At 35.5% G+C, this 27,589-nt stretch overlaps 1 protein-coding gene across 1 annotated transcript in view; it reads left to right on the top strand.

Annotated features, from left to right (window-relative positions):
- RRM2B (ribonucleotide reductase regulatory TP53 inducible subunit M2B) overlaps window positions 1-23,495 on the top strand; it is a 40,849-nt gene extending 17,354 nt beyond the window's left edge. The window contains exons 2-10 of the mRNA XM_044658225.1: window positions 224-370; window positions 6,872-6,988; window positions 7,465-7,598; window positions 8,040-8,134; window positions 12,734-12,867; window positions 16,803-16,907; window positions 17,593-17,706; window positions 19,568-19,748; window positions 21,741-23,495. Of these exons, the coding sequence (XP_044514160.1) occupies window positions 224-370; window positions 6,872-6,988; window positions 7,465-7,598; window positions 8,040-8,134; window positions 12,734-12,867; window positions 16,803-16,907; window positions 17,593-17,706; window positions 19,568-19,720 (999 nt within the window). The 3' untranslated portion in view covers window positions 19,721-19,748; window positions 21,741-23,495. The remainder of the gene's footprint in view (window positions 1-223; window positions 371-6,871; window positions 6,989-7,464; window positions 7,599-8,039; window positions 8,135-12,733; window positions 12,868-16,802; window positions 16,908-17,592; window positions 17,707-19,567; window positions 19,749-21,740) is intronic.
- Window positions 23,496-27,589: the final 4,094 nt, after the last annotated feature.

The raw sequence follows: 27,589 nt of genomic DNA, 5'->3' as shown, positions 1-27,589 counted from the left end.
CTGAAAGTGGCACCAAGGCATATGTTATAGGAGTGCTTGCTGGTTGTTCCCTGTGAAATCCATTATTCAGTTAAACAAATAATTTTGAATGCCTACTATGTGCTTTAGTACTGTGCTCTGCCCTGAAGTAACTTGTTCATCCTTAGCTTCCTAGCTGTGGGCTAAGATCAAAATAAAAAGCGGTGCTTTTAAAAACAAAATATTTGCATTTCTTCCTTTAAAGAGATCATCATCAGAAAATGGGTTGAAGTCAAGCGAAGAACCACTCCTCAGAAAGAGTTCTCGCCGATTCGTCATTTTCCCAATTCAGTACCCTGACATCTGGAAGATGTATAAACAGGCACAGGCATCCTTCTGGACTGCTGAAGAGGTAAGTGTTCAGGCTTTTCTATATAAGAGGTTAGAACGAACTGAGAGTTCCAACAATACTTCCAACTTTAAAACGTACACTAAGAATAGATGACTGCTGGCTTATTACTTTAAACTGCCAACTCATCAGGTGGCAGCTAGGTGGTGACTCAATGGATTGAGAGCCAAGCCTAGAGACAGGAGGTCCTGGGTTCAAATCTGGCCTCAGACACTTCCTATCTGTGTGACCCTAGGCAAGTCACTTAACCCCCTTACCACTCTTCTGCCTTGGAACCAAAACAGACTAGTGATTCTAAGACAGAAGGTAAGGGTTTAAAATAAAATTAAAATAAAAAAAATAAGCTATTGACTCAGTACAGTAGTATCAAATGCTTTGTGTTCCAGTGCTCAACAATAAAAAAAAAATTCTTGTTGCAAATATTCCCTCTTCTGTCAGAGTTTGCCTACCATGTGTTATAGAACAACTTTAGTTCTTAAGTAGTTTTTAGGCTGCCCAGAGTCAGGTAAAGCTACCACTGTTTACTGTGGTCAAGAAGGTAAATAAAATAGCAACTCAGCTATAGCCAAACGTACATAATGATAGCATTGTTGACCCCACTTTAAATTGTAAAACTTACCTTCCTTAAGAAAAACTATTTACAGTTGTGCTACATGTGTGAATGACCATAAAATCATGGAGGCACTTCCATGTTATAGGCCATGCTGTTGTCTCCCCAGCCAGTCCTGTGGCTTTTGTTTTGAGATTAGATATAAACTATTCCATCCAGAAACCTTGTGCTAGATGTTGATAAAACTTCATAGATGAATAATATGCAGTCCTGATCTCTAGGAGCTTACAGTCTAGTTGGCATGACAAATTATATATGGAGAAACAAATTAAAAGAAATATATGAAAGTGCTTATAAGTGAAAAAAGACAGTGTGCTAAGAGTTCAGAGGAACAGCCTCTTAACCCTTGTTGAGGTAATAGAGGGAATTGTTGCATTGTATGATTTGTATGGGTTTTGTACCCAACCTCTGGAAAACAAATTGAAACTATTTAAACCAAAAGAGAGCAGCTTTTCTATGTCAGATTTTAAACTTTTTTTTTATCGTATTTTTTTCCTCATTGCATACAGAAACAATTTTTAAAATTCATTTTATGACATTTTCATATCCAAATTCTCTCCCTCTTCTTCCTCCTCTCCCTGAGCTGGCAAACAATGTGATCTAAGTTATACCTTTCCTATTCAGACAATACTTGTTTCCATATTTGTCATATTGTGAAAGACACATTCAAGAAAAAAAAAACTAATGAAGGAAATAAAGTGAAAAACAGAATGCTTCAGTCTGCATTTGGACTAATGATTCCTTGTATGGTAGTTGATGACCTTTCTCATCAGGAGTCTCTTGGGGCTGAATTGAATCCTTGCCTTGTTGATAATAGTTAAAGACATTCACAGTTGATCATTTTACAATATTGGTGTTACTGAGTACAAAGTTCTGGTTCTGCTCATTTCCCTTTGCATCAGTTCTTATAAGACTTTCTAGGTTTTTATGAAATCATTCTGTTTGTCATTCCTTATAGTACAGTAATATCCCATTATAATCATATACTTCAACTTATTCAGCAATTGCCCAACTGATGGACATCCCTTCCATTTCCCCTTCTTTGTCACCACAAAAAGAGCTGCTATTACTATTGTTGTACATGTAGGTCCTTTTCTCCTTTTCATTTCTTTGAGATACCTGGATAGTGCTGGGCCAAAAGTTATACATAGTTCTATAGCCCTTTTGGTGTATTTTCAAATTGCTTTCCAGAATGGTTTTACATATGTATATAGTTTTACATATCTATATCTATGTATCAGTTCACAGCTCTATCAGCAATGCACCAGTTTTTCTTTCTTTTTCTTTTCTTTTTAATTTTTAGAAAAATTTTCCATGTACTAGTTTTTCCACATTCCCTCCCAATCTGATAGATGTGAGTTGGTACTTCAGAGTTATTTTAATTTGCATTTCTTTATTTAATAGTAATTTGGAGCACTTTTTCATATGTGTGTCAAGGGTTTTAGAAGTAGTCATGTAGAAGTCTCCAACCAAATCAAGCACAAATAAAACACGATATTGTCTATATGTATTCTCTGAATACAAAGGATAATGCTTTAATACTTAAGTGGATCTACATTCTTATCAGTGTGAATCTTTAAATCTGTAGATTGCAACCCATATGTGCCTTTTAATCCAATATTATTCTAAGTGAATGAAAGGGACAAGAATTTTCATTATTCTGAAATTATGGCAGTCTAAGTTGTGGTAGTATGGGGAGAATATTGATATTTCAAATATTGGTCATTGTAGCAGGGAACAACTTCGTGTGTTGAAAGTAATGTTTAATTTCCCAAATACAATCCAGCCTGCTCTGCTACTACAATTCTGCAACCAGCCCAGTGCCTGTTCAAATTGTATGAATTAAAAGGTTGTCTTAGTAGGCTGTCCACTGAAATGCATGTCATATCTAGACAATATGCAATCTCAATACATTTGGATTCTTTTATTTGAGTTGCTAGGCCGGTATTTTCCAGTGACTATACCTTTCACTGAAGAGGAAGTCCCTGAATATGATACAATTTGTAAATGGGAGTTATTTCACAACTCCACCATTTACTGGGAATCCTACACAAGACATCCTCTTTGACCCTTGGGGCTGAATTGAATCCTTGCCTTGTTGATACACTTTTGCCTTGTCGAACACTTTTCCTATGAGTATAATTCCTTATGTAATGTCTAGTTTGAAGGTGATAATTAAAGAATCATTAAAGTTATCTGTAGGTATATCATGAAGTTTTTTTTATCATCTTGCATGCATGTGAGACACTTTTGTAGCAGAATTTTTAAGCATGCACTTGAATTCTAATCAATTGCTTCTTAGTAGGTAATCATAAAATAATATATAGTAGCACAATATTGTATTCTTCGTATCTTCCAGTAATTTCTGTTATAATGAAGATATAGGTTGCTATAGAGATTTTATTCATGAAAGTTAGCCAGTTCCTTTCTCATATTTTAATCAGGTGTACCCTTCATGAGAAGATTCTCATGAAAATTTTATAGAAACTAGGAAGACTTGTGTATCAAATGAGATAGTACTTAGTGCAGTATAGGCATATGGTAGTTGCTTAATAAATGCTTATTCCCTTTCCTTTCTCCACGTAGCTATACTTTTTTATAGCCAATGAACAGAGCTATCCTGCCCCATTTCCATACCCAATAGATTATAAGGTCTTTGTGGATTGGGACAAATTTGTTTTTGTTTTTGTTTCCTAAGGTATTTTGCATGTCTTTTATGTGTAATAAACATTTGTTGATTTTGGAATAATGATGCAGTCTTTGATCTTTGGTTTTTTGTTATCCTTTCAAGAAATATGTTGAAAATCTATTTCTAAATGCCTCTCACAGATATCTTGGGTATAGGTTTGACCTAGCCATTCTTGCTAACATTTTTTTGAATGACATTGAGTAGTTACATATCAGAGTTTTAAATGTCATTGTTATAGTATCATTAATAATGAAAGGAAATCACTATAGAAACAAATGCAAAACTGTTCATAGCATTTCATAGCAATTTGTTTCTCTCTTTCCAGTTTTATTTGCAAACATGCTTGGTATGACTTAGTTTAGTTGAATCTCACAGGAAAAAAATATTCCATTCTCTGCTTTTTAGGCACAAGTCTGCAAGAAATGATCTTTAATTGATTTTAATTGTTCTGATGTAAACATTCCTGCTTAAAGAGTCCAAAAATAGACAGAGCTTCCCTATGACTCTAAATCTCTCAATTCATTTTTCAGTTATGGCATTTTTTTGACAATAGACAAAAATTCACAATAAAATAAAACAGTTACATGACTCAAGGTAAAGTTCTGTTGACATTTTGCTTTATCTAACACAACAGTAGTCACCTTGGAAGAATAATTTTCACAAAATCATTCAATCCAACTTTGATTTTAAGGATTTCTTCTTTCCAGCTGGTCAAAGCTGAAATGGAGATATTTCCATTAACTGAAAATAATCAGAGACTACTTCTTTATGTTAGACAATCATTGCCTAAATCCCTTGGAAGTAGTTCAGTCTAACACAATGTCCTATGCCTTGCCTAGGGAATTATTTTGGAATTGAGAGTTTTCTTTCTTATTAGGGAAAAAAATTTCTGAGTAAGATAATATAAAAATGTTTTCCTAATATTTCTAAAAGAAAGAGGTAGAGGGCTTTAGTTTCTAAATGTGCATATATTTATAGAGGGAGTGGTAATAGTTAAAATTTGAACTAGAAACCTAGCAGTGATAATTCAAATGCCCAATTATGAATTTCTTAAATTTGCCATAATATGAATTTTCACTTGTTTACTTATGTCCTTGTTTTATCCATTTACTATATTGAAACACTTGTCAAGGGGAAGTAAAATTAAATCCTTACTAACTATGTAATGTAAAATGGGTTAAAAGTTTATCACACTTGACTATCTAACTGTTTGTGGTTTTAAAAAAAAGTTCATTATTTGAACTAAGTGAACTATGGGATTGATTGTCTTTCTAGCCTGAGTTCATATATACCACTTTTTCTTTAACTAGCAACAGATAAAGTGTGAGAATAAGTGGATTTCATAATTACTATCTCTGAAAATATTAAAAAGATAATATCAGTGTTTGGAATTCCTGAAATATACCTTAGTTATGGCACACTTAATATATATGTTGTTATAACAAAGAATTGTTGTAATTTTTAGTTCTCTCCAGCAATGTATTTATGAAATGAAGAACCATTTAAATAAAAAATATTGTGTTTTTTTTATCAGGCTCCTGATACTTCAATATTTCAATAGTTTTATAATTTCATTGATTTGAGTACTCCCTTCTTACTTCAGATTGCAATCCATTTATTGTCTCTTCTTATATGACTATAATGTGTCCACCAGTAAATCTTTTGTGGGATCTCTGCAGAACATACTAAGAGGGGCTTTCCACTAGATCTCTTGACACTGTGTGGATGCTAATTGAATATAGGGGCTGTCTCTTGGTTATCCCTTTCTCTTAAAATATGGCTCACCTCCCTCCTTTTTCTAGTCAGATATCTCTTCTTTGATATTTTTTTATACTATTTCTCTTCATTTCCTTACTGATAATATATTGTAGCCCACCTTAAGCATTTCAGTTGTCCTTTAAACTATCCATAATTTTAAGACTTTGGAAACTGACAGTTCATGATTTGAAGCTGTATAACATACTAAAAGAATATTCTTGTGAAAAAGAGAGATCTTTGTTTCAGAGAAAAGCTAAGTCATCAAAATCACTGTGTACTATTCCAAAGGCATTTCAGCCTGCTTTCCTCATTATGTTCAGTTTTGGACCTAGGCTATGCACTCTCTGTTCAAAGTATATATCCGGATTGTCCATTCTAGTGCATATCATAGGCCAGACAATAGACATTCCTCTTCACATAGCCTTTTCCTATGTGTATTTAGACTAAGCTCCATTGTGGGATTATGGATCTCATTTAGGAAGCTTTGCATTATTTTGTGATTTGATATAATCAGCATGATGTCAATCAAAAATAGAACTATCTAGAAGACTTCACTAACAATAGAGAATGCCTTTTCCATTTAGATTATCTGGACATTCTCTAAAATGATGGCAATTACTTTTTGGTAAGTGCTAGAGATATTTAATATATTTTATGAGGACATTACACAATTTTCTAAAAGATTTTACTTTCCATTCGAATGATGTACATTAAAACTTGGAAACACTTTTCAATTTTATAATGGAAGTTAGAAAAATATGATTCAGTTTACCAAAGTGCATCTTCTGGCTGACTTTTTTTTTTTAGGAATTTCCTGTGCCTAGTGTGATTACCTACAGTTTATAAAACATAAGGCTTGGTATTGTTGTAGCATTAGTAATCAACTATCAAGTATTTATTATGTATCAAAAACTAGCTTAATATGAGTACAAAGTAACAAGACATGCAAGAAGAAGGAAATAGCCTTTTTACTGACATATTTGTGATAGTGGTTAAGTCCTTAGTAGACTAACACATATTTGACTTCCATATTATCAGAGTTAAAAAAAAGATTTGGGGAAATTGAGGTGTTCAATCTGATCACCACTGTGCTAAGAATTGTATGATATATGGTAGCTAGTGGCATGGAAGTTACTGTTCATTTTTTTCTTAAAATATCTTTGAAGACAAACTTTCTATTAACTTATCTCCAGATTATAATGTGGGTTGCTCCATTTTAGTTTTGTAAATGTAATTTTACCAAACATTATCAACCTTTCTTCCAGAAGAATAGAAAACTCTTTCATAAAATTTATGTATAATAAAAATATTTTTCTATATTTACTCTAACTATAGTGGGTCTTCTTCTCTACCCTTAAGGGTAAATTATTGCTTGAAATTTTCCTTTTTTATTGGGAAATATTTTGACATTGTCTAAATTAAAATTTTGGAAACCTTTGAATTTCAGGTTGATTTATCAAAGGATCTTCCTCATTGGAACAAACTGAAATCAGATGAGAAATATTTCATCTCTCATATCTTGGCTTTTTTTGCAGCCAGTGACGGAATAGTCAATGAAAATCTGGTAAGATGGTGATTTTCTTTGCTTTTGTTAGCACTTGATGGCTAATTTGATAGTAGTAAAATATTTCATATTAATACTGAAAATAGTGTCCAGGAAGGTAAAGCCAGTAAAACTGAAGTTATGAGAAGGGAAAAATACTGAAGTGGTAAAGGAAAAGATACATCTTAATTTAGCAAACATGATGTTAGACTGCCTGTAATAATTTTTACAAATTAGAAATGGCATCTTTTAATCATACACAATTAATAAAAAAATCTTCTTGGTCAATTTGTGATAGAACAATTTAATAGAATATTAATAATAATACTATGAAAATGATAATAGACAATTATAATATAATAGAAAATATTCATTTTCTTTGATTTTGACACGCATTTTATTTATAAAAACATTCTAATGATTTTGACATTGTTTCTTATTAATTTGATAAATAAAATCTTATGGGTTTTCATTAAATTGATACTATTTTCCTTTAGGTGGAACGTTTTAGTCAGGAGGTGCAGGTCCCAGAGGCACGCTGTTTCTATGGCTTTCAGATTCTCATTGAGAACATTCATTCAGAGATGTACAGTTTGCTAATAGATACCTATATCAAAGACCCCCAAAAAAGGTACATTGGGATTTTCACCAACCTTTTAAATTCATTTATAGATATTTACTACACTTTCGTGTTTATTGTAGGTCATTAAGTAACATCTATTTCCCATCCACATTAAATGAAGAATTAGTCAGCTTTTTGAATTTAGGTATACCGTGTTTTATGTTCATTGTATTATGCTTATCTTGTATGTTTAAAGAAATTGCTCTATTTAGGAATCTTTGATCACAAATGCCATGCCAGACGATACCTATTTAATTTGAACTTTGAAGTTTGCTGTGTTTTTTCACTTTTAGTAAATGGTCTACAGCTCTGAAAAACTGCATGTGCATTGTTCATAGAATTAAAGTTAGTTGAATAAGTATTCTTGCTTAAGCAGTGAAAATTTTGCCTGATGAAGAAAAGTAGGTAATAAAGTAAGAGATTATACCAGTTATTGTTTTGGTTTTACAGGGAGTTCTTATTCAATGCAATTGAAACAATGCCATGTGTTAAGAAGAAAGCAGATTGGGCCTTGCGATGGATCTCAGACAGAAAATCCACATTTGGTATGTAGCTTTAATATACATATGTCCTAATTGGACTTTGCCCATGTAGAGCTATTTAATGCAGTATGGTCTAGAAGGAGTCACTCTTAACCTCCCTGAGTCTTAGTTTTTCATCTACATTAAATTTATTGATCTCTAATATCACTTTCATTCCTATAAACAAACAAATACAAATGGTTGGGTAGTCAACAATGATGGCTGGTTCAAGAAAAATGAATGATTGTCTTAAATTTAAGAAAAATAAAATATAGCAATACTTAGAAACTAGAGTAAATAATCTCATGTATGTTAGTGTGCTGAGTAGACATGAATGGAGACAGAGTGAATCCAACAGAATCTGATCAGGAGTTTTCTTGTTACCTACAGTTTGTAACTGTCTTTAGTAACATTTTGTGCTTTTATTTACTCAAAGCAGGTCAAGATTTCAGTCTCCGTCAGCATTGTAAGTCATTAAACTATAGAACCATGGAGTTCAGAGGGACCTTAAGATCCCTTAACCTAAAGCATGACTCTCATCTATAACATCCTTGGCCACTGGTTAATCAGTGTTTGCTTGAAGGCTTCCAATTACAGGGTATTTGCTACATTCTAGGGCAGCCATTCTAATTTTTAGCCAGCTTTCATTGTTAGGAAGTTTTCCCCCATTTTGAGCTTCACAGATATTATCTCAGTGTATCCTTATAACAACCCTGGGAAGTAAGCATTGTTATTCTCATTTTGCAGATTTGGAAACTGCAGCAGACAGAGGTTAAGTGATTTACCCAAGGTCACACAGCTAAGTAAGTGTACGAGGCAAGATTCAAACGTAGGTCTTTCTGACTTTAGCTGTAGTGCTCAATCCACTCTGCCACCTAAACTGCCAATTGTGCCTTCCAAATGCTGGTCCTAGTTCTTCCCATTAGGGCCATACTGGAAAAAAAAATCAAAATAACTCATCTTCCAAATGATAGCCTTTTAGAAAGCCAAAGCCGAGGACAAACAAGCTAGATTTAATACAGTTTTGTACTAATAGGGTTGTGCTTTGTTATCTTTTCCTACACATGGTTATACGAGTTAAAATAAAATGGGGGCAGCTCAGTGGATTGAGAGCCAGGCCTAGAGATGGGAAGTCCTGGGTTCAATCTGACTTCAGACACTTCCAAGCTGTGTGACCCTGGGCTAGTCACTTAACCCCCATTGCCTAGGCCTTACAGCTCTTCTGCCTTGGAACCAATACATAGTATTGATTCTAAGATGGAAGATAAGGGTTTTTAAATAAATAAATACATTCAGAGAAAATAGAGATTAAAAAATAATAATAAAAAGGAAGTGATGTAAATGTTCATTTGAATGCCTTTACCTATCTCATTCACTTTGGTCCTAGACCTCTCAAAATCTTTTAATTTCAGGTATGACTTTTCCTTATTATTTAGAATATACATAAGCAAACAAACATAAGGAAAAATAGATTGGTATGCTTGATATTTAGAAATTTTTATGGCATCCATTTTAGAATTGAATGTGGAAAGGAAAGAAAAGCAAAATGGACAAGGAAAATGTTTTTGCATTCATTGAGAAATGATTCATAAATAAAAAAGAAAGATTACAGATCTTGGGCTGGAAGGCTCACAGAGGCCTTCTGATTGATATCCCCCTGTTTCCTTCATGCCACAGATGAAGAAACTAAGGCCTAGGGGGAATGAATGAAAAGCCTCTGGTTACACAGATCTTATCAGAGTTAGGTTTGTCTTAGATAGTAGTAGATAAGGAAAAGGAAAATAAGCCTCTGGGGAGAAAAAACATCTTTTACTAGATGCTATGATGATAAAGCAAGATACTAGGGAAAGAGAGAGAAAAGAGAGGAATACCATTATTTCCTTTGCTACTGTTGGGTTAAACATGGTTAGCATTCAAAAACTGTTTATTGAACTGCTTTCCAGATCACCTATAGCTAGGATAACCCCTCTGAACGTTTCAAGTCAAGGAGGAGGAAGGGCCTTGGTAAGGAAGTAGAAAGAGAGGAGAATGAAAAGCCACATGGCCACACTGATGCCAAAATGCTTCCAATGCTGCTTTTCATAAATTACATGAAATCACACAAAACCCATAATCATTTGAAAGAGATTGGCCTAAGTCCTCACCATGGGAAAAGGAGTGAAAACCACACGTTTCCCACGTGATTGCATGCAATTGGATTAAGCATCCATTTACATGAATGTCTCAGGCTTCACAAGGAGCAGGACATAATTGAAGAGAACAAAAAAAGTGAGCAAAGTGCTCCCCACCCCAAAACTTTGTCTTCTCACAGAGCTTGTGGCTAAACAAGGCCCCTCTTTAACAACACCAGGATCTTCCCAGGGCTAGTCTAGAGCTGAACAGACATGGAGTCCTGTGATCTCAGAAACATCCACGTGTGGGAGGGCAATGGGCAGCCAGGCGGTGCCTGGTGGATCGGTAGCCACTGCGAGCACTCCTGACTACACTAACTACTAGCAGGAATGGAACACATTAGAAAGAAACATCAGGATGTATGCATGATGGTGAAAGGAGACAGTAGTGTGTCAGGAGGGACAGCTAGGAAAAGGCGCATGTCGCAGCACAGACTGTAAAATGTGGAAATGAGCAGGTGATGAGCTCCGGTAGCAGCAAGGCTCAGGAAGATGTGTGCAGCCCCAAAGGATGAGAGTCTGTGGAGGGAGCCTCTATACACATGAGATCATCAAAGTCAGTAAATATAGTCACAGACTTTCCTAAAGACATGCCATAAAAATCAGTTTCTTATTTGTCAGCTAAAATTGTCTAAATTGTTTCAGAAGGAATTATGTGATATGTGTCTATTTTGGAGAGGCAGCATAGCATAATGGTTAGAGTGCAGGAGTTAGGAAAATGTAGCTGCAGTTCCTGCTTCTGACACCTGTTAGCTATGTGATCATGGTCAAATCTGTTTAACTGGTTGAGATTCATTTTCCTCATCTTTAAAGTGGAAGTAATAGCACTCATATTATCTATATCACTGGTCTTCTTGATTGCCAAATGAGATGTGAAAAGATCTTTGTAAACCTTTTTTTAAACCTATCTTAGAATTGTTGGAGTTAAGTGACTTTCCCAAAGACACATAACTAGGAAGTGTCTGAGGAGATTCGAACCCTGGACTTCCAGGCTCTCTGTCACTGAGTCGCCTAGCTGCTCTATAAATGTCCCTTATTGTTATAGAATGTTCTCATGACTATTCACTATCATGACCCCTTTCTTCCAGGGTCTCTTCAATTTATCAGTCTCCTACCCAAAAAGTCCAGGCTTAACTAAGAATTTTTGCTTTTATACATTTTACTGATTTTTACTTTTCCATAATTCATTTTAGCCTAATGAAGCCATTTCTGTTTTTGTTTAATTTTCAAGTATTCAACAAAATGAAGAGATGATATAGCAAAGAAGTTTGAAGCACTTAAAAATAATTTGATTTTGTCTAAAATGTTTGCATTTTAAAAGACAGTGAGTTGCTTTTAGTTTAATGAAGTAACCTTCATATACAGTTAAAAAGTGAAAAAAATAATTTGGTTTCTAATTATCAGCAAGGTGAATCCATGTATGATTTATCACATGATGATGAGGATAAGGGTTTGCACTTGGGATTTTTTTTTTTTTTTTTAGATTAAGGAATCCCAGATGTTGTAGGCTGGCAAATGACAAGTCTTAGAGTTGCCTAAAGCCGAGAACCAGTGTGGGGCCAACCAGATTACAATGTAATTGGGAAATGTTTAACAAACTAAATATACAATATAATACGAATAATGTTAATCTGTGGTTTTCTAAGTTAATTTGCTTGTGGTAGTATTTGACCTTGATGCCTTTGACCTAAAGCACTGAGAGTTTAAGTGACCTCTGGAAAGTGGAAAGAGAGCCAGCCTGAGGCAGATGTGTCCCTATGGCCTCCTGGCTCTCTTTCTACTTTCCAGAAGCCCCATTGCTTCTGGAAAGGCAGATGATAATCATTTAATATTAAGTTTTCAGTGCATTATATTACACAGTGTGCATAAAAATAGTTACAAGTAAAGATAAGGTTTTCTCATAAAAAGAGATGACAGCGCAATAGCAGATCAAGCAAAGAAAGACACATTTTGATTTTCATTAGGTTTGGCACATAGCAAGTAGACTAAAGGTGCCTCTCTTATTTATATTTGTTAGATTGAACTTTAAATGAAAATTGTGTCTAGAAAAGAGAAATACCAAATTGAATGTTTATATTCAGGGGATACAAATGAAACAATGCCTGCCCACAAGTAACACATTCTATTGGTGGAAACAATGAGTACACATAGAATCATATAAAAAATAAATACAGGATAATGGGGAGAGGCACTGGCAGCTGTGAGGGGAATCATAGGGAAAATGGTAATTGATCTGAGTCTAGAAGGAAACAAAAGCTTTTAATACTCGAAGTAAGGAGGAAGGATATTCAAGACCTAATGGCAAAAACTTTGAACTAGCATATATCTTCCCCTTTTATTCCTTAACTGATGTTTATTATCATAAAGTCATTGGACAGAGTCATTTCTATTATTTTTTACAAGGAATTTTGCATTGAAGTCCTTTTAAAAAGTGAATACATGTTTATGACAGGAGAAAGAGTGGTTGCTTTTGCTGCTGTGGAAGGGATTTTCTTCTCGGGTTCCTTTGCTGCTATATTCTGGCTTAAAAAGAGAGGTCTTATGCCTGGACTCACTTTCTCCAATGAACTCATCAGTAGAGATGAGGTAAGGTATGAAGTCATCTTCTAGTTGTGGTATATATGATTATCCACAAAATTCATTTCTTATTTTTCTTTGCCCTAAAAAATGATCATAATAATTTAGAATAAACAAGAAAGATTTAAATATTCTTCAGAATAGCTATTCATTTTTTTTTCTGAAGAGAAGCAGTTCCCTGTCATAACATTTTAGAATTGATACATCTAAGTAACCTTCAAATACAGATCATCTGAGAATGTTCTCAGTGTTACATGACCCTATCAGGTACAGTTATTAATAGAAAAATCAAAGTAGCTTTTGACTCTCTTGATATATTTTTAAGGTCACTTACATTTTCATCTAAGAAAATCAAGAGAGAAATATCAAGTGTTATTTGAAAACCTCTTGTATTATACAACAGACCCTTGGTGTTTATGAGATTATACATTCTAAAGGTCTTTGGTAGTATACTGTATGGTATTGGTGAAAGGGAAAAGGATGTATATATCTTTTCCTTTCTTCTCTCATTTCCTTTTCTTTTTTAGTATTGGAGAAAGTAGATGTGAAATTGCTCATTTGAAATGAATTATCTACAACTCAGAACACTTGGAAGAAGAGAGATAGATAACCTGAGGTTCTCAGCCTTTTAGATAAGACCTAATATTTTAGCCAATGTGTTGATAGCCTTTGTTTGTCCCAGGTAAAATGAAACAGTGCTTCTTTCCATTGTGCAATTTATTGTGGTCTTAGGATGCATTGAAGGTAGTGTCCAGGATGGAATGACAGTTCCACCCTATAATGTATATTGCCTTGGTCAAACTATGTATGCAGTGTTGTATCAGTCCTGGGCATTGAATTTTAGGAAGGAGATTAATAAACTGAAGAGTGTGTTAGGGCAAGTACCTAAGACTTATGGTCATATATGAGTTTGGTTGAGGGAACTCTGGGGCATTTAGCTTAGAAAAGATAAGATTTGGGAGGACACATCAAGATCACCTAGTTGTTTATCAATATTTGAAGGGTCATGTGGAAAAAAGATTATACTTATTTTGTTTGGCTTTGGGGAACAAACCTGAGAGCAATGGGTAGAAGTTGTAAAGAGACCAATTTGGGAAATTCATTCCAATAATTAGTGCCATCCAGAAATGTAGTGTGTGGCCTCCAGTATAATTGGGCTCCTTTGAAATGCTTCTCTGTCTCCTTTGCTGGATCCTCTTCCATGCCCTCTCACCATAGGTGTCTTCAGGATTCTGTGCTGGGCCTTCGTACCTTCTCCCTCTATACTTTTTCACTTGGTGATTTTATTAGCTTCCATGAATTTAATTACTGTCACTCTGCTGATGACTCTCAGATCCTTCCCTCCTCTGGAGCAGCTCCAGTCCCTCCTCTGACCTTTTATCTCACATCTCCAACTTCCTTTCTGTCAACCCTCCTTAGCTGGATGTCCAGGAGACATCTAAAACTCAGCCTGTCCAAAATAGAATTCATTATCGTTTCCCCTAACCTCTTCCCCCTCCTACTTTTCCTTTTACTATGGAGGGCAACACTATCTCCAAGTCCATCAGGCTCACAACCTCACTACTTTGGACTCCCTTCTCACCCCATGTATCCATTCTGTTGCTAAGTCCTACCAATTTCACTGTCATGTGAATTTCCTAAATATGCTCCCTTCTCTCCTCTGGCAACTGTATCTCCCTAATGCAGCTCCTCATTTCTCATTCCTCTCTGTCGGCCACAAGTCCTTCCCTACTCCTCTCTATCCTTCATTCAGCCACCAAAGTGATTTCCCTAAAGCCTCTTAATCATGTCTCAACCCCATTTAGTAAGTTCCATTGACTCCAGTTACTTCCAGGATCAAATACAAAATGATGTTTAGCATTCATAGCCTTTTGTACTCACCACTCTCCTCCCCTTTCCTGTGTTCTTACATCTTACTTCCTGCCATTCTGATCCCGGGACACTGACCTCCTGGCTGTTCCAGGAATAAGACAGGCCATTGCTTAGTTCCTGGCATTTTCTCTGGCTGTCCCCCATGCCCAAAGTGCTCTCCCTTCTCATCTCTGCCTACTGGCTTCCCTGACTTCCTGACTAATAATGTAGAGAGGATTATTAGTCGGGTATGATTTGGGCTGAATAGCTTCTAAAGGTTGTGAGATTCCTCTTTTGCCCTTCAGATATTTAGTGACTTGTTATCTTCAGTCTCTCCTAAGTCTCATGCCTTGTATAAGCTCTTTCTTTCCTTACTTTCAGCTCCTATTCTCTGAGCACTCAGATGAATGCTGATATCTTAGCATAAATCCTCTATTGTAGAAATATGTTTGGGAGATATTTTTGAGGTATGGGGGTGAGATGCTTTCAAATGTTTCTTGCAACATCCTGTATTGCTCATTAACTATTTTCTTGAGAGTGAAATACATAGAATAAGCTATATAACAAAAGGACCTTTAGCTTTCTTTACCTCATGGTAGAATAAGGTGTTTGCTCACAACACAAATCTTATAATTGCATCAACATTTCCAGAATGCTAAGATTGGAGGTGGGGAGAAGAGAAAAACTGAAGAATACTAATGTCTTATCTTTCTTTAATCATTTAATAAGAAATTCAGTTACACAATTCTTACCCTTTCCAGTGATAATCTTATATGAAATTAAAACTGCAAGAAAGAACAACTTTCCTCAGGCCCACCAGAATTTATTACTTTTAACATTCCCCTTTCTAAATTGTTTCCTCAAATGCGCTACTTAACATATGTGCTTATTCATAACATATATGATAAGATACAAGAAAACCATATTGATTTGGACTGCACTTCTGCAGAATTTCGAGGACTTTCTTGAAAGTATCCTAACTATATATTGTTAAAAAATAAATGCCTCTGGGAAGCAAGTACCTGAGCCATGCTGATATCTTATTGTAGAAAGTTATAAATTACAAGATGTCAAGGTCCCTGCCCAGCTCAGCCAAAGACCCAGAATTCATTTGTCAAGTGGTATATAGAGAGTCAGATTACATAGAACCCCCTCCCCCAACCCCAATCTTAAAAGGGGAGTGGTCTTCTGAATATTTCTGCTCAGAGGGGATGCCCAGTGTTTTCATCTTTTTGGAGTTCTCCTTTGGTAGGAAGGTCAAGTCTTTTTTCTTATCTCTATTTTATGAAGTAATCATTCCATATATGGTAGAAATAAAGATGGCCAAGGTCACTCATCTCTTCAAAGCCAACTGAGATATCATAATGTCTGGATACATGCCAGGTCCCTGGAGATACAAAACTCTCTTTGGCAAGGATGTTTTTTGCAAGGCACTTTAAGGGCCTTTCTTTGTTATTTTACTCATAATGTGATTATTGATTCTCATATACAATTATTCATTGAATATGGGATAATTCATTATAATTTATTTCTAAAATAACTAGCAGAGAATATGCAGTTATACAGAGACATAAAATAGTGAAAATAAATTGAAGTTGCTTAATTAAGTTTTTTACAGTATGAAAGCATTATTGCTAAGTAAATAATATAAAAAAACATTCCATGAGGAATAGTTACACTATTTAAAAGGACAGATTTTAAAAATAATCCCAAGTATCTAATCACCTGCAAATAATATAGTAATTCTTTTCACTTAACACAACTGATATAGGAAACATCATTTTTGTTATCTTGATCTAATTATTTGATATACTTTAAAGTAGCAAAGTTACAGTTGTTTCAAACTATTATATAGACATTTTCATAAAATCAAATAGATTTTGTCCTCGTGTGTGAAATTTCACAAATTAGTACTTGTCTAGCTATTTATCATTCTTCTTGCTTTTCTTCTGTGTCTGTGTAAATATTTTTGTGTTAAATAGAATAAAAGCTTCTTGAGATCTTGGAACATGCCTTTTGAAAAAACAAACTTGTTCTATATGATGTATAAGTGAAAATAACTTTTGGATTATGATTGTCTTCCTTTTTTTCAGGGTCTTCATTGTGATTTTGCTTGTTTAATGTTTCATTACTTAGTGAATAAGCCTTCAGAAGAAAGGGTCAAAGAGATCATCATCAATGCTGTTGAAATAGAACAGGTAAACAGAGAAGCCTTTATTTAACTTCACTATAACATGTGAGGAACACTGCCTGCTGATACAGCATTTAAGGTTGGGCACTTTTGTCCTATATACCCAATTCTAATGTAGTAGCAGAAATGCATTTTTGCAGCTTTACTTGAGATCTGAATCCAAGCTTGTAGGGTTTTTTTTTCCCCTCCTTCTCCTTTACTTTGTGCCTCCCCCAATTTGCCAATGTCCTTTAATTTTATTTTTCTTTTATTTTCTGATGAACTTCCTCACCTTCATATTTCTCTATTTCCTATCCCTGACACCTCTAGGAATTAAAATCCATAGATTCTAGGTCCTACTAATAAAAAGGGAATCCTAACAGAACTAGTACAGGAAAAAGCAGCTCCCCCTTTCTTAGCATGAGGCCCAATCAACATTAAGGCATAGTAAAATACTTGTTTAAGTACTATTGTTTTATAAGATAGTCACAAGGTATTTGTTTTAGGAGGACTATATTATACCCATAAGAAACTGATTTAATTTGTTCTTTCACAAAAATGCAGAGTTTGGTTCATGAAAATAATAGATTTCCCTTTAACAAGATTTATTTTCTATAAAATTCAAGTAACTGAAACACTTCCTGATCATCATGTAGCCAGTTGTTTAATATTATTGATTTTTGATGTGTTCCTCTTGGTGTTTTTTCTCCTAGGAATTTTTAACCGATGCATTACCAGTTGGCCTAATTGGCATTAATAGCACTTTGATGAAACAGTACATTGAATTTGTAGCAGACAGATTACTTGTGGAGCTCGGGTTCTCAAAGGTAAAATGTTTTTCACAATGAAAAAAACCCCACATTATTAAATTGATAAGCCCCTCTTGTTAAGTAAGATCTCTTAAGATTTTTATTTCACAACAGTGGAGATAATAATGCATTGCATAACTCCCAAAATATCTGTAACAGTTGCACAAATGTCATTTTTGCAAAATTTCCTATGAAACCAAAGGGAAATTCACAGCACAGAACTATTCAGAAAAGTTAATGCTGGAGCTAACAAGTGCAATCCAATATTTAGCAATATGATTGGCTTTAGCTAACAGGATTACCTTTTAGTAATTTCACCTAGATGAGTCAGATGTGTGTATATTCTGTTCGGTTAACCTCTTTACTGTGACCATATGCCACATATCTTGAGCTAATATGCAACTGCTCTGAATTCACAAATGTGTGTAAATTTGCACACATGTTGCATTTGTTAGAAGGGCTTAGCTTCAGTCAATATTTTCATATGATCCAAGTCCTTAAGATATGGAGTTTTACTTAAGCTAGCAAATGATTTCTTGTATGTAAACTGAACTGCAAATAGATTCCTTATCAATGAAGAAATGAATTCTGATTTTTGGACTTCTCTCCATGTTTGGTCAAACTTCAGCCTAAATAGACTGAGGTGACAGTTTGTGGTTGCAGCTGAAGCTACTCCCTTGTCATTCCTTTGCAGCTTTAGATTGTTTGTCTAGTTTGTAGCTTTGACGTCTCATCCCATAGGCTTAGCCGTCCCTTCTCTGAGTCAGCAACTTCAACACGTTCACAACCTATGTTTGTTTTGGCTGCCTTGAGTATGAGTGCTGTTCTTCAATGTCCCAGCGTCCCACAGTCACGCGATGTAAGCCTTGGAGGAGACTTCAGTAGCTGTTTCGTCCAGCTCCTCCTATCCCCACCGTGGCCTGCCCAGGTGCTTGTCCTGCTCCTGTCTAAAGATTTCCAAAAGGGGCAGAACAAGTATGTGTCATACTTGTTGCTTTGACATAGTATCTCTCTCTCTCTTTTTTTTTTTTTTTTTTAATTTTAAACCCTTAACTTCTGTGTATTGACTTATAGGTGGAAGATTGGTAAGGGTAGGCAATGGGGGTCAAGTGACTTGCCCAGGGTCACACAGCTGGGAAGTGTCTGAGGCCAGATTTGCACCTAGGACCTCCTGTCTCTAGGCCTGGCTCTCAATCCACTGAGCTACCCAGCTGCCCCCCATAGTATCTCTTTTGATTGTCTCTCTCTCTCTCTCCAAAGCCCGTTGCCGATATTAACCATCACTGGACCTTTTAGTTTCTGAGAATGTAAAGACCTGGAATCCTGTTACCATTGCTAATAGTAATTGTAATGGAACTCTTAAACAATCTCAACCATGTCTATAGCAAATTAGCACAACCTGCTATAAATTATAGGGTTTTTTAAATTTTGGTTGGCATTACATTTTGAGACTTATGTGGAACTTGATTTGGCTTAATGCTTCTTGGACTATTACTGCATCACTAGACACTATACAACTGTGAGTACAGAATTCAGAATTTACTTTTCATCTAATTAATTTACCTATGTGTGCCTCCATTTTCCTGTTTTAAAATAGGAGCATTTTATGTTTGTGTTAAGCCAAAAGTGGAAGGAGGAAAAGAAAAGTAGCTAGTTTCTGCAAGTCACCTAAAAAGCCCCACATTTTTAAATTTATGTAAATTAAATGTAGGATAAGCAAGGTGAAAATTGTGTAGGCTGGTGCTTTAACCAGCTGCATCTCTCTCTTCATGGCAAGGTAGATAACAGTAAGAGAAAATTTCTTGGTTTATTAGAGCATATTTCTTGAAAGATGAGATTTTGCTTCTTAATTGTTAATGCTTTTTGTTTTCTTCTTTAGGTTTTTCAGTCCGATAATCCCTTTGATTTCATGGAAAATATTTCTCTGGAAGGGAAAACAAATTTTTTTGAGAAAAGGGTCTCAGAATATCAACGCTTTGCAGTTATGGCTGAAACAACAGACAATGTCTTCACCTTGGATGCAGATTTTTAATTCATTTTTCTAGATGCTTCTCTTGTTGGTAAATGAGCCCTTTTTTCTCCAATACTAGTTGTCAAAAGAAAAGCCCAAATATAGTTCTAGTAAAGTAAAAAAAAAAAAAGCTATAATTTTCCTTTGAAAATCTGAATATAGCTTAAATGCTTTTATTTGGGGTCATGGGTAAATATGACTACATTTTAAAATGTTTTTTAAGTTTTATTAATTTTCTTGTAAATAAGGTAGTATTGGTAGTGATGGCTATATGAATGTGCTACTGGGGTGGGGGAAGAGAGGGTTCTCCTCCCTACAGAGTTTTTTTGAATTGAGTTATATTGCTTTCTTTCTTCCCCCCAAATAATGGACCCAGAGGTCTATGCCAACATGTAATTGTTGGGTAAAGTGTTTGGTATTTTTAATGTTAAAGGGAAAGCAATGATGATTTTCCAAGAGAAGATAGGGATTGTTAGCAAGAGGGTATATTTCTTTTACAAACCTAGGATAGATATTTTTAGGGAGATTTTAATTTGTGTTCTATGGAAATGAGCTAAAAATAAGTTGATACAATGATGGGCAAACAGTTGGACAAAACTAAAAATCTTTTAGAAAACATTGGAAACAGCTGGGTGTCACAGTGCTGTGGAATTGGGGTCAGTAAGATCTTGGTTCAGAGCCCACCTCACATACTTGCTAACTATATGACCCTCAGTTTCCTTGTCTATAAAATGGGCAGAATAAATAACACTTGCCTTTCTGGGTTGTTGTGAGGAAAAATCAAGGCTTTGCAAACCTTAAATCATTATATGTAAATGCTTCTTACTATTATTTTAAAATAGAGAAAATATATAATTATAGATCTAGGAAATATGGAATATGTTAAATGAAAGAATTGTAGAATGGAAGTAGGGAGAAAATAGGATTCTCAGTGGTAAAATTAGAGAATATTCAAGATGCAGGCCAAATCCTCCATGAAGCTTCCTTTATGTTTCCCTCTACTCTCTAACTAAAAATGATGTGCATGGCTTGACTCTTTTCCTAGATTGTAAGCTCTTTTAGGGCAGAGGCTTTAATTTTTTTTTTAATCTTGCACATGTTAAATGTTCTTGATAAGTCTTTCCTAAAGGATATGTTGTGCCATTAGGTGAGGTGAGCGAATTAACTCTATAAGAAGCAAGTTGAACAAGAAGTCAAAAAGGAGTGGTATCTGGGGCCCAAATGGGAAAAGGGCCTCCTTGTTCCTTCAGAAACTCCCCAAAAGGGAGTCAGGTGGCAATATCTTGGTTTAGATTAGAGTGTAATAAATAGAGGAACTGCTTAGGAGCTCAAATAAGATTCTACAATCTACTTTAGACTAAAAGCAGCTGAAAAGGAATATTTAATACTTTTAAAGCTGTCCCAGGATAAGGTGGGCCAGATGTGTAGTATACCTCAACTGTATAATATCCTTTGAATACACAGTAGGACCTTGCTTTATGCAGCCAGTACTGTTCAAAACCTTTTACCTAAGTTGAAAATTGCACATAACAGTGAGCCGCATCATTTAATAAATATTTCCTACACAAACATACTTAGACACTTCATGACTTAGGCTTCTCAGAGCTACCAGCATTACTACTCTTATACTTTGGGGCCATTATTAATAACTAAATAGCATTAATGAAGCAAAGAGAAGCATTCCTCTGACACGGACACAACTTGGGAGAACTCTGTGCAAAGACTGACCAGGAACTAACGTTTGGTACAAAATAATATAATTCATATGAACACATCTCAAAGCAAGAATGAGTGTGATTGGCAAGACTTTATGCCACTTGGTAAAGTGGCATGGATTTAGCATGTAATTAAACTTTTTAATTTTATGTCTTTTTCTGCCTTTCTTTTTTTCAATTGCCAATTGTGTATACTTGAATTCACATTAGAAACTGTTAAACTATAAAGGGAGAAAGACTACCACATGGCAAGTAGTAGAGAAGGACTGGTACCTCTGAACAGAGCTCTAACAGATAATCTCTTCTCTCCTTCTTTTTATTTTCAGGTGGTAGCAGCAAAGGGAAGGTCCTCTGAGATTCAACCAGTGATAGGAGAGGGGATCCATGATCTTTTGTTTCTTCTCCTGTGTGCTTTTTAGAAAGTGTCTGGAAAAACAGGTTATATTTTGTCAGTTTCATAGTAACGACCTTCAGAATTTGTTTTCAGATAAATTCTTAGCTCTTGGTTTCTCAGTGGTCATCTATAAAGCTTATTTGTACCAGATTGGGGGAAATTATTTAGCTATTATAAAAGGTACAGTTCATTCATGGCTTTATTAAAATGTTGAAAATGATAATTTAAAAATGTTCTACATGAGATTTTTTTTGTTCAATTTATAGAGGTCTTCTTTTGTATCTATGAGACAGTTGTATCATTGTATATCAAGTCTGCTGAGATCTGACTTTATTTTGTCTTATTCCTTCATTAAGTTAAAGCTGCATATACTTTTAGAATGATATTTGTATTTTCATCAACAAAAATTTCAAGGGCACATATCTCCAGAAAGAGATTTAATTTGAACCAAATCTAGCTTGCCTGACTTCAAAATGAAGGAAAGTTCTAAGTCCTTTCTGTTGAATTCAGATCCTTCTCTTGTATTGGCAAATGCCTTAATGTCAAGCATATTTATTTATAGTAGCAATAAATTACCAGTAAGAGAGGGTAGGGAAATCTTATACTGATTTTTAATATATTGGCTTACTGTAAGAAACATTCTACCATCTCTCTTCAATATCCCACTTAGCAGACATGTTTTATTATGTTCATGACATTTTACTCTCTGTTCTTAAGGAACTTAAATTCTACAACTTTCCAGGCTTAAAAAAATTAGTTTATAGTTTACAATTTATTTATTGTAGCCTCAGTATTAAACTTTGGTTACAATTAAATCACATTTTATTATTTGGCACTATAAAATCTCGAGTAATGGGGCTTGGAGTTCGGCTTCTAGGAAAGTATTTTGTTATGTTTATAAGATGTAAAGAATTTAAAATAATTATTCCTACAATGTAGGAACCAATCCAGTCATGACTTAATGTTATGGGATTGTGATACTCTCATTTTTAAATGTTGAATTCTTGATTGTTTTGACACCCCTTCCATCATTATTAGGAGAAAAATGATTGCTAAGAAAAAAGCATTTGTACACTGGAAAAGAAATTACTCAGAATTTAGGTTTTTGTAGCATGATAACATTATTGCCATGTATCAGTCACTAATATTTTTAATGCTGATGACTCAGAAAACTAATAATGGTTTTTCAACTTGCTTACTACGTGGTCATCAGTTTTCATGCTGGCCAAATTATCAATACTGCTATGTCCTAGGTGTTTTAATGAAGGAGAATAAATTAGTGCCTGCCTCTGGAATTCACATCAAAGCTGATTGCTTTTCTTATAGGTTATTCCTTAGCCAACTGAGTGGTTCCCAAATAGGAACTTGTATATCTTGTTCTTTTAACCCTCTTACATGATTACCTCCCAATTAAATGTATGTGGATTGCCTTTAGATTTGAAGGAAGAATGTGAGATTATTGAAATCCTTAATGTCCTTACTCTAAGAAAAGATGATTTTTGCCTTCATGCTATTGGTTTAATTCACTTAAAAGAAAACTATAGATTCAAATACCGTGAAATACTGACAGGTTTGATAACTACCTTTCTTAAACAAAACTATAGTGATTCTAGAACTTTTATTTAAATGGATGAGGCTAATTTATGCTTTTGATTTTACTGTTTAATATAAAACTGTTTTAACAATATCTGAGTTGTCCAATCATTTCACAATATTTAGAAGGTACTCATTGGGTACCCCATATTTTATTTTGTCTATATAAAGTATTTTGTATTCAACCAATTCAGCTATTTATATCTATAATTAAAATTTTCCAAGGAATACATTATGCTTTTTGGTCTGATTATTTTATAGTTTAACATGATTGAAATAAAATGCATCATAACAACTTGTTTGTTTATGTATTGTTTTTAAGTAAAGCTGTCCCTTAAGTTAAGACCTCTTTTTTCAAATGCAAGGGTTTCTTCATAGTTCTCCGTCAGTGGCATATTGTAATGGAGGGTTATCAGGGATGTTAACTATTACTATTTGTGGGTTCACACTGGGGTGAGAGAGATAGGAATGACAGATGAACAGGACCCAACAAGGTAGGGAGACCCAAGTTTAACTACTAGGAGGTTACAGTTACTGGAAATGGCAGTTAGGCTCCAACAGTCACTCAGCCCACCTAGGCAAGGGCCTATGGAACCAGCAGGCAAAAGGCAAAGGTTTATAACAGTTTTTAATCAGGGACTACAAGATAAAGGCTGGGAATTGGGATTCTACACTTACAAGCTAAGGGCAAACCACAGGGACAGGGGAAGGACTTGACTACACTAAATTAAGACCTAAGCATAACAGGGCCCAGGGAAAAAAAGCAGGACAGGAGTTTTCTATGTACCATCATGCACTACATATGTGAACCTATTATTGATCTGCTGTTAGGCAGATACAACACATTACTTCACTTATGAGATGACAGATATTAATCCTAACAAACTATGTTCCTGTGAAACCCAGTATTCTGTGTATATCTGTGTTGTAGAATAGAGTTCTTGTTGGTAGTTTGCTGGGCAAGAGGTCTTGTTCTATATATTCCTTGGTAACATACTTCTGTGGGTATTTCAGTTATGAAGAACTTGGAATTAGAATGGTCATTAATTCTTGGCCCAGAGTAGAAGGTATTGAATTCAAGTCTAATTTTGAATTCTACCTCATATACTCACTAGCAGTGTGCCCTGGACAAGTCACTTTTCTTTGCTTCAGTTTCCTCATTGCCAAAATGAGCAAGAATGGACTTGGTGAATTCTAAGGTTTTTCAGAGATTCAGCTTTTCAAACTTTAATGTTGTGTGTGGGATTTTCAGGTCGTTCCTTTTGATGACCATGATAAAGCATGGCTATGTGTTTCAGAATAGATCTCTGATACCTCTCTGTGGGCAAATTTACCTGCCCATCCTTACCAGAGCAGGAGAACTTTGGAGTGGAGGGGAACACGGGGCCTTGGTCCAAGCCCTGGGTTCAAATTTAAGCATTTGCTAATTTGTGTATTTTGAGCAAATCGGCTTCTCAGGCCTTGTTTTTCTCATATGTAAAATGGAGATAAACACGGAAAGATCAGATTGGGATTAAATGGGATAAGATAAAGCTTCCTGTAGCAGGTAGAATTTTAGGTGGGATTTGAAGGAAGGAAGCCAGGGAGGCCAAGAGATGGAGAGTAGGAGAGCATTCCAAGTGTGGGGGACAGCTTGTGGAAATGCCTTCATGTGAGGAATGTCCAGTGTCACAGAACTGTGGAATAGTGGAGGGGAGCAAGGCTCCAGAAGACAGAAAAGAGGATAAGTTAGCTTTAAAGACCACGTAGGATTTTATGTTTAATGTTGGAGATAACAGATCTACTGAAGTTTGTCAAATAGGGTAGTGTCAGGACTGTGTCAAGTCAGAGAATGGAATGAGGAACTATAAGAAGGCCACGATCATCGAGAGTCCATATCATTGGAATGTGGGGTTTGAGGGCTAGTGAGTAGTAAGGTATAAAAAGACTGAAAGCAAGGAGCCAGGTTATAAAGAGCTTTAAAAGCCATACAGATGATTGCATATGATCATGCCGCTTGCTCTAGGAATGTGTTCCAGCTTCTCAAAGTCCTTCCTGTAAGAAAATCTTTGGCAGCCACATTGAGTCAAAGATGATAGACAGTTACCTGCTTAGAATGCAGAATGGTCTGATCTTGGCATGAGCCAAGGCAGTTAGGTTTGGGTATAAAAGGAACAGATCTGAAATCATCTTGGTCTCAGTTGGAGATATTTGGGTGAGGGTGGATAGGGTTTAGGCAATAGTCTATATACTCGTACTCAGCAACCAGCTTCAGCTATCATACGGATACAACTGCGTTCCATCAATCTCTGTTTCCTGATGTATAAACACCAAGAAGATCTGCAAAGACAACTATCATTTAGCAGGGCCAAACTTGACTCGGGTTTGAAGCCTGTCGGCTAACCAAGATCCTTAATCGACATCAAGTGAAGTTTCAACATCACTCTATCCATCTAGATTATTTAGGATTCCCAATTCTCACTTTCCATCAATTACCCAGTTTTCCTTTCCCTAATCTCATCAACTATTAAATTATCTTATAAGAAAAAACTTACTTGTGAGTCTCAAGGATCTAGTGGGCTTCAGTTGCCTGTGTCCTGTGTCAACTTAGGAAAGGGGTTATTTCAATATACCTTTAATTAACTTCTAAGAACAAATCCAAACTAATTAATCCTTATAGATCAAATAAGGAGATCTATAGTGAATTAAGCAAAGGGATATAGCCATCGACATCAATCTTACAAGGCTTCAGTTGGACAAGGGTTAGCTGAATTCTACTATCAGTTGATTCCTTACATTGTTAGCTCTGGGATTCTGTTATCCATCTGGGGATTGAGCAAACCGATTCTGCACTTTCTCCTCTTAACATCAGCTGCATTGGGGTTTGATCTTTTGGGTTCACCATTATAGCTTAGTGTTCCATTAGGACTCAACACTCCCAATTAACTCAGTCCCTAGAATCACCATAACATTCCTTAAATACATAGAATCAGATACATTATTCTAAATGTGGTGGGATTTGGGTCAAGTAAAGAGAGACTACCAGCTCCTTTTTTCTGGATATTATGTTTTCATTAATGCATTAAGAATACATTGGGGGTGGGGGGCAGTGGCAGCTCAGTGGATTGTGAGCCAGGCTTGGAAATGGGAGATCCTGGGTTTAAATCTGGCTTTGGATCCTACCTAGCTGTGTGACCTTGTCCAAGTCATTTAACCCCCATTGCCCAGCCCTCACCCTCTTCTGCCTTGGAAACCAATACACAGTATTGGTTTTAAGATTCAAGGTAAGGGTTTTTTTGTTTGTTTGTTTGTTTTAAGCATTAGGGATTGTTGTGGGGGGATGTCACATTACCTTGTCTTATGTTTGGCCTGGTGTCTATTCAAAGCTTTCAGGTCTTTTTTCCATATGTAATTTTTCTGGAATAGTGTGGTATGGTAACTAAGAGGCAGCCTTACACTCAGGAATAACTGCATACATGTCCTGCCTCTGACATTTACTAGCCATGTGGCTATGAGTAGATCACTTACCCCCTTAGTGTCCTAGGCAAGCTCTAACTCAGAAAATCATTCTCCATTTTGTGCAGAGCTTACACATAGGGAGTTCCTCACCCAAATTAAATTCCAAGTCAAAACTAGAGAAAGAGGTGGGGAAGCTGTTTTCTTGCCATGTGCCCATCAATCAATACTTTGTATGGTTTTTTAAATCCAAGTGCAAGATGTTCGATTTAGGGAGTAGCTAAGTGGCTTGGTAGACAGAAAGCCAGACCTGGAGATGGGAGGTCCTGGACTTAAATTTGGCCTCAGATACTTCCTAGCTGTGGACTCTGGGCAAGTCACTAAACCCCAATTACCTAGCCCTTACTGATCTTCTGCCTTAGAACCAATATTTAGTATCAGTTCTTAGACAGAAGGTAAGGGCTTTTAAAAGAAAAAAGAAATTATCAAGGAAAACTGTCCTGATATTCTAGAAGCAGAGGGCAAAATAGAAATGGAAAGATCAGAGCTGAATAGAAAAGTTGAGAAAAACGAGATTCGAAGGAAGCATAAATAAATAAATAAATAGGAAAGAGAAATCATAAGAGATCCAATATGGTTAAACTGTTTACATCCCTACATGGGAAGAGAATACTTGAAGCTCCTAAAAACTTTGTTATTTTTAGGGCAATTAGAAGGACATAGTCTATATGCATAAGTAGAGGGCAAGGGTGT

This window comes from Gracilinanus agilis, chromosome 1 (assembly GCF_016433145.1).
Source record: "Gracilinanus agilis isolate LMUSP501 chromosome 1, AgileGrace, whole genome shotgun sequence".
In the NCBI taxonomy this organism is placed as follows: domain Eukaryota; kingdom Metazoa; phylum Chordata; class Mammalia; order Didelphimorphia; family Didelphidae; genus Gracilinanus; species Gracilinanus agilis.
Note: the sequence above shows the minus strand (reverse complement) of the source record. Positions and strands in the feature narration are given on the sequence as shown.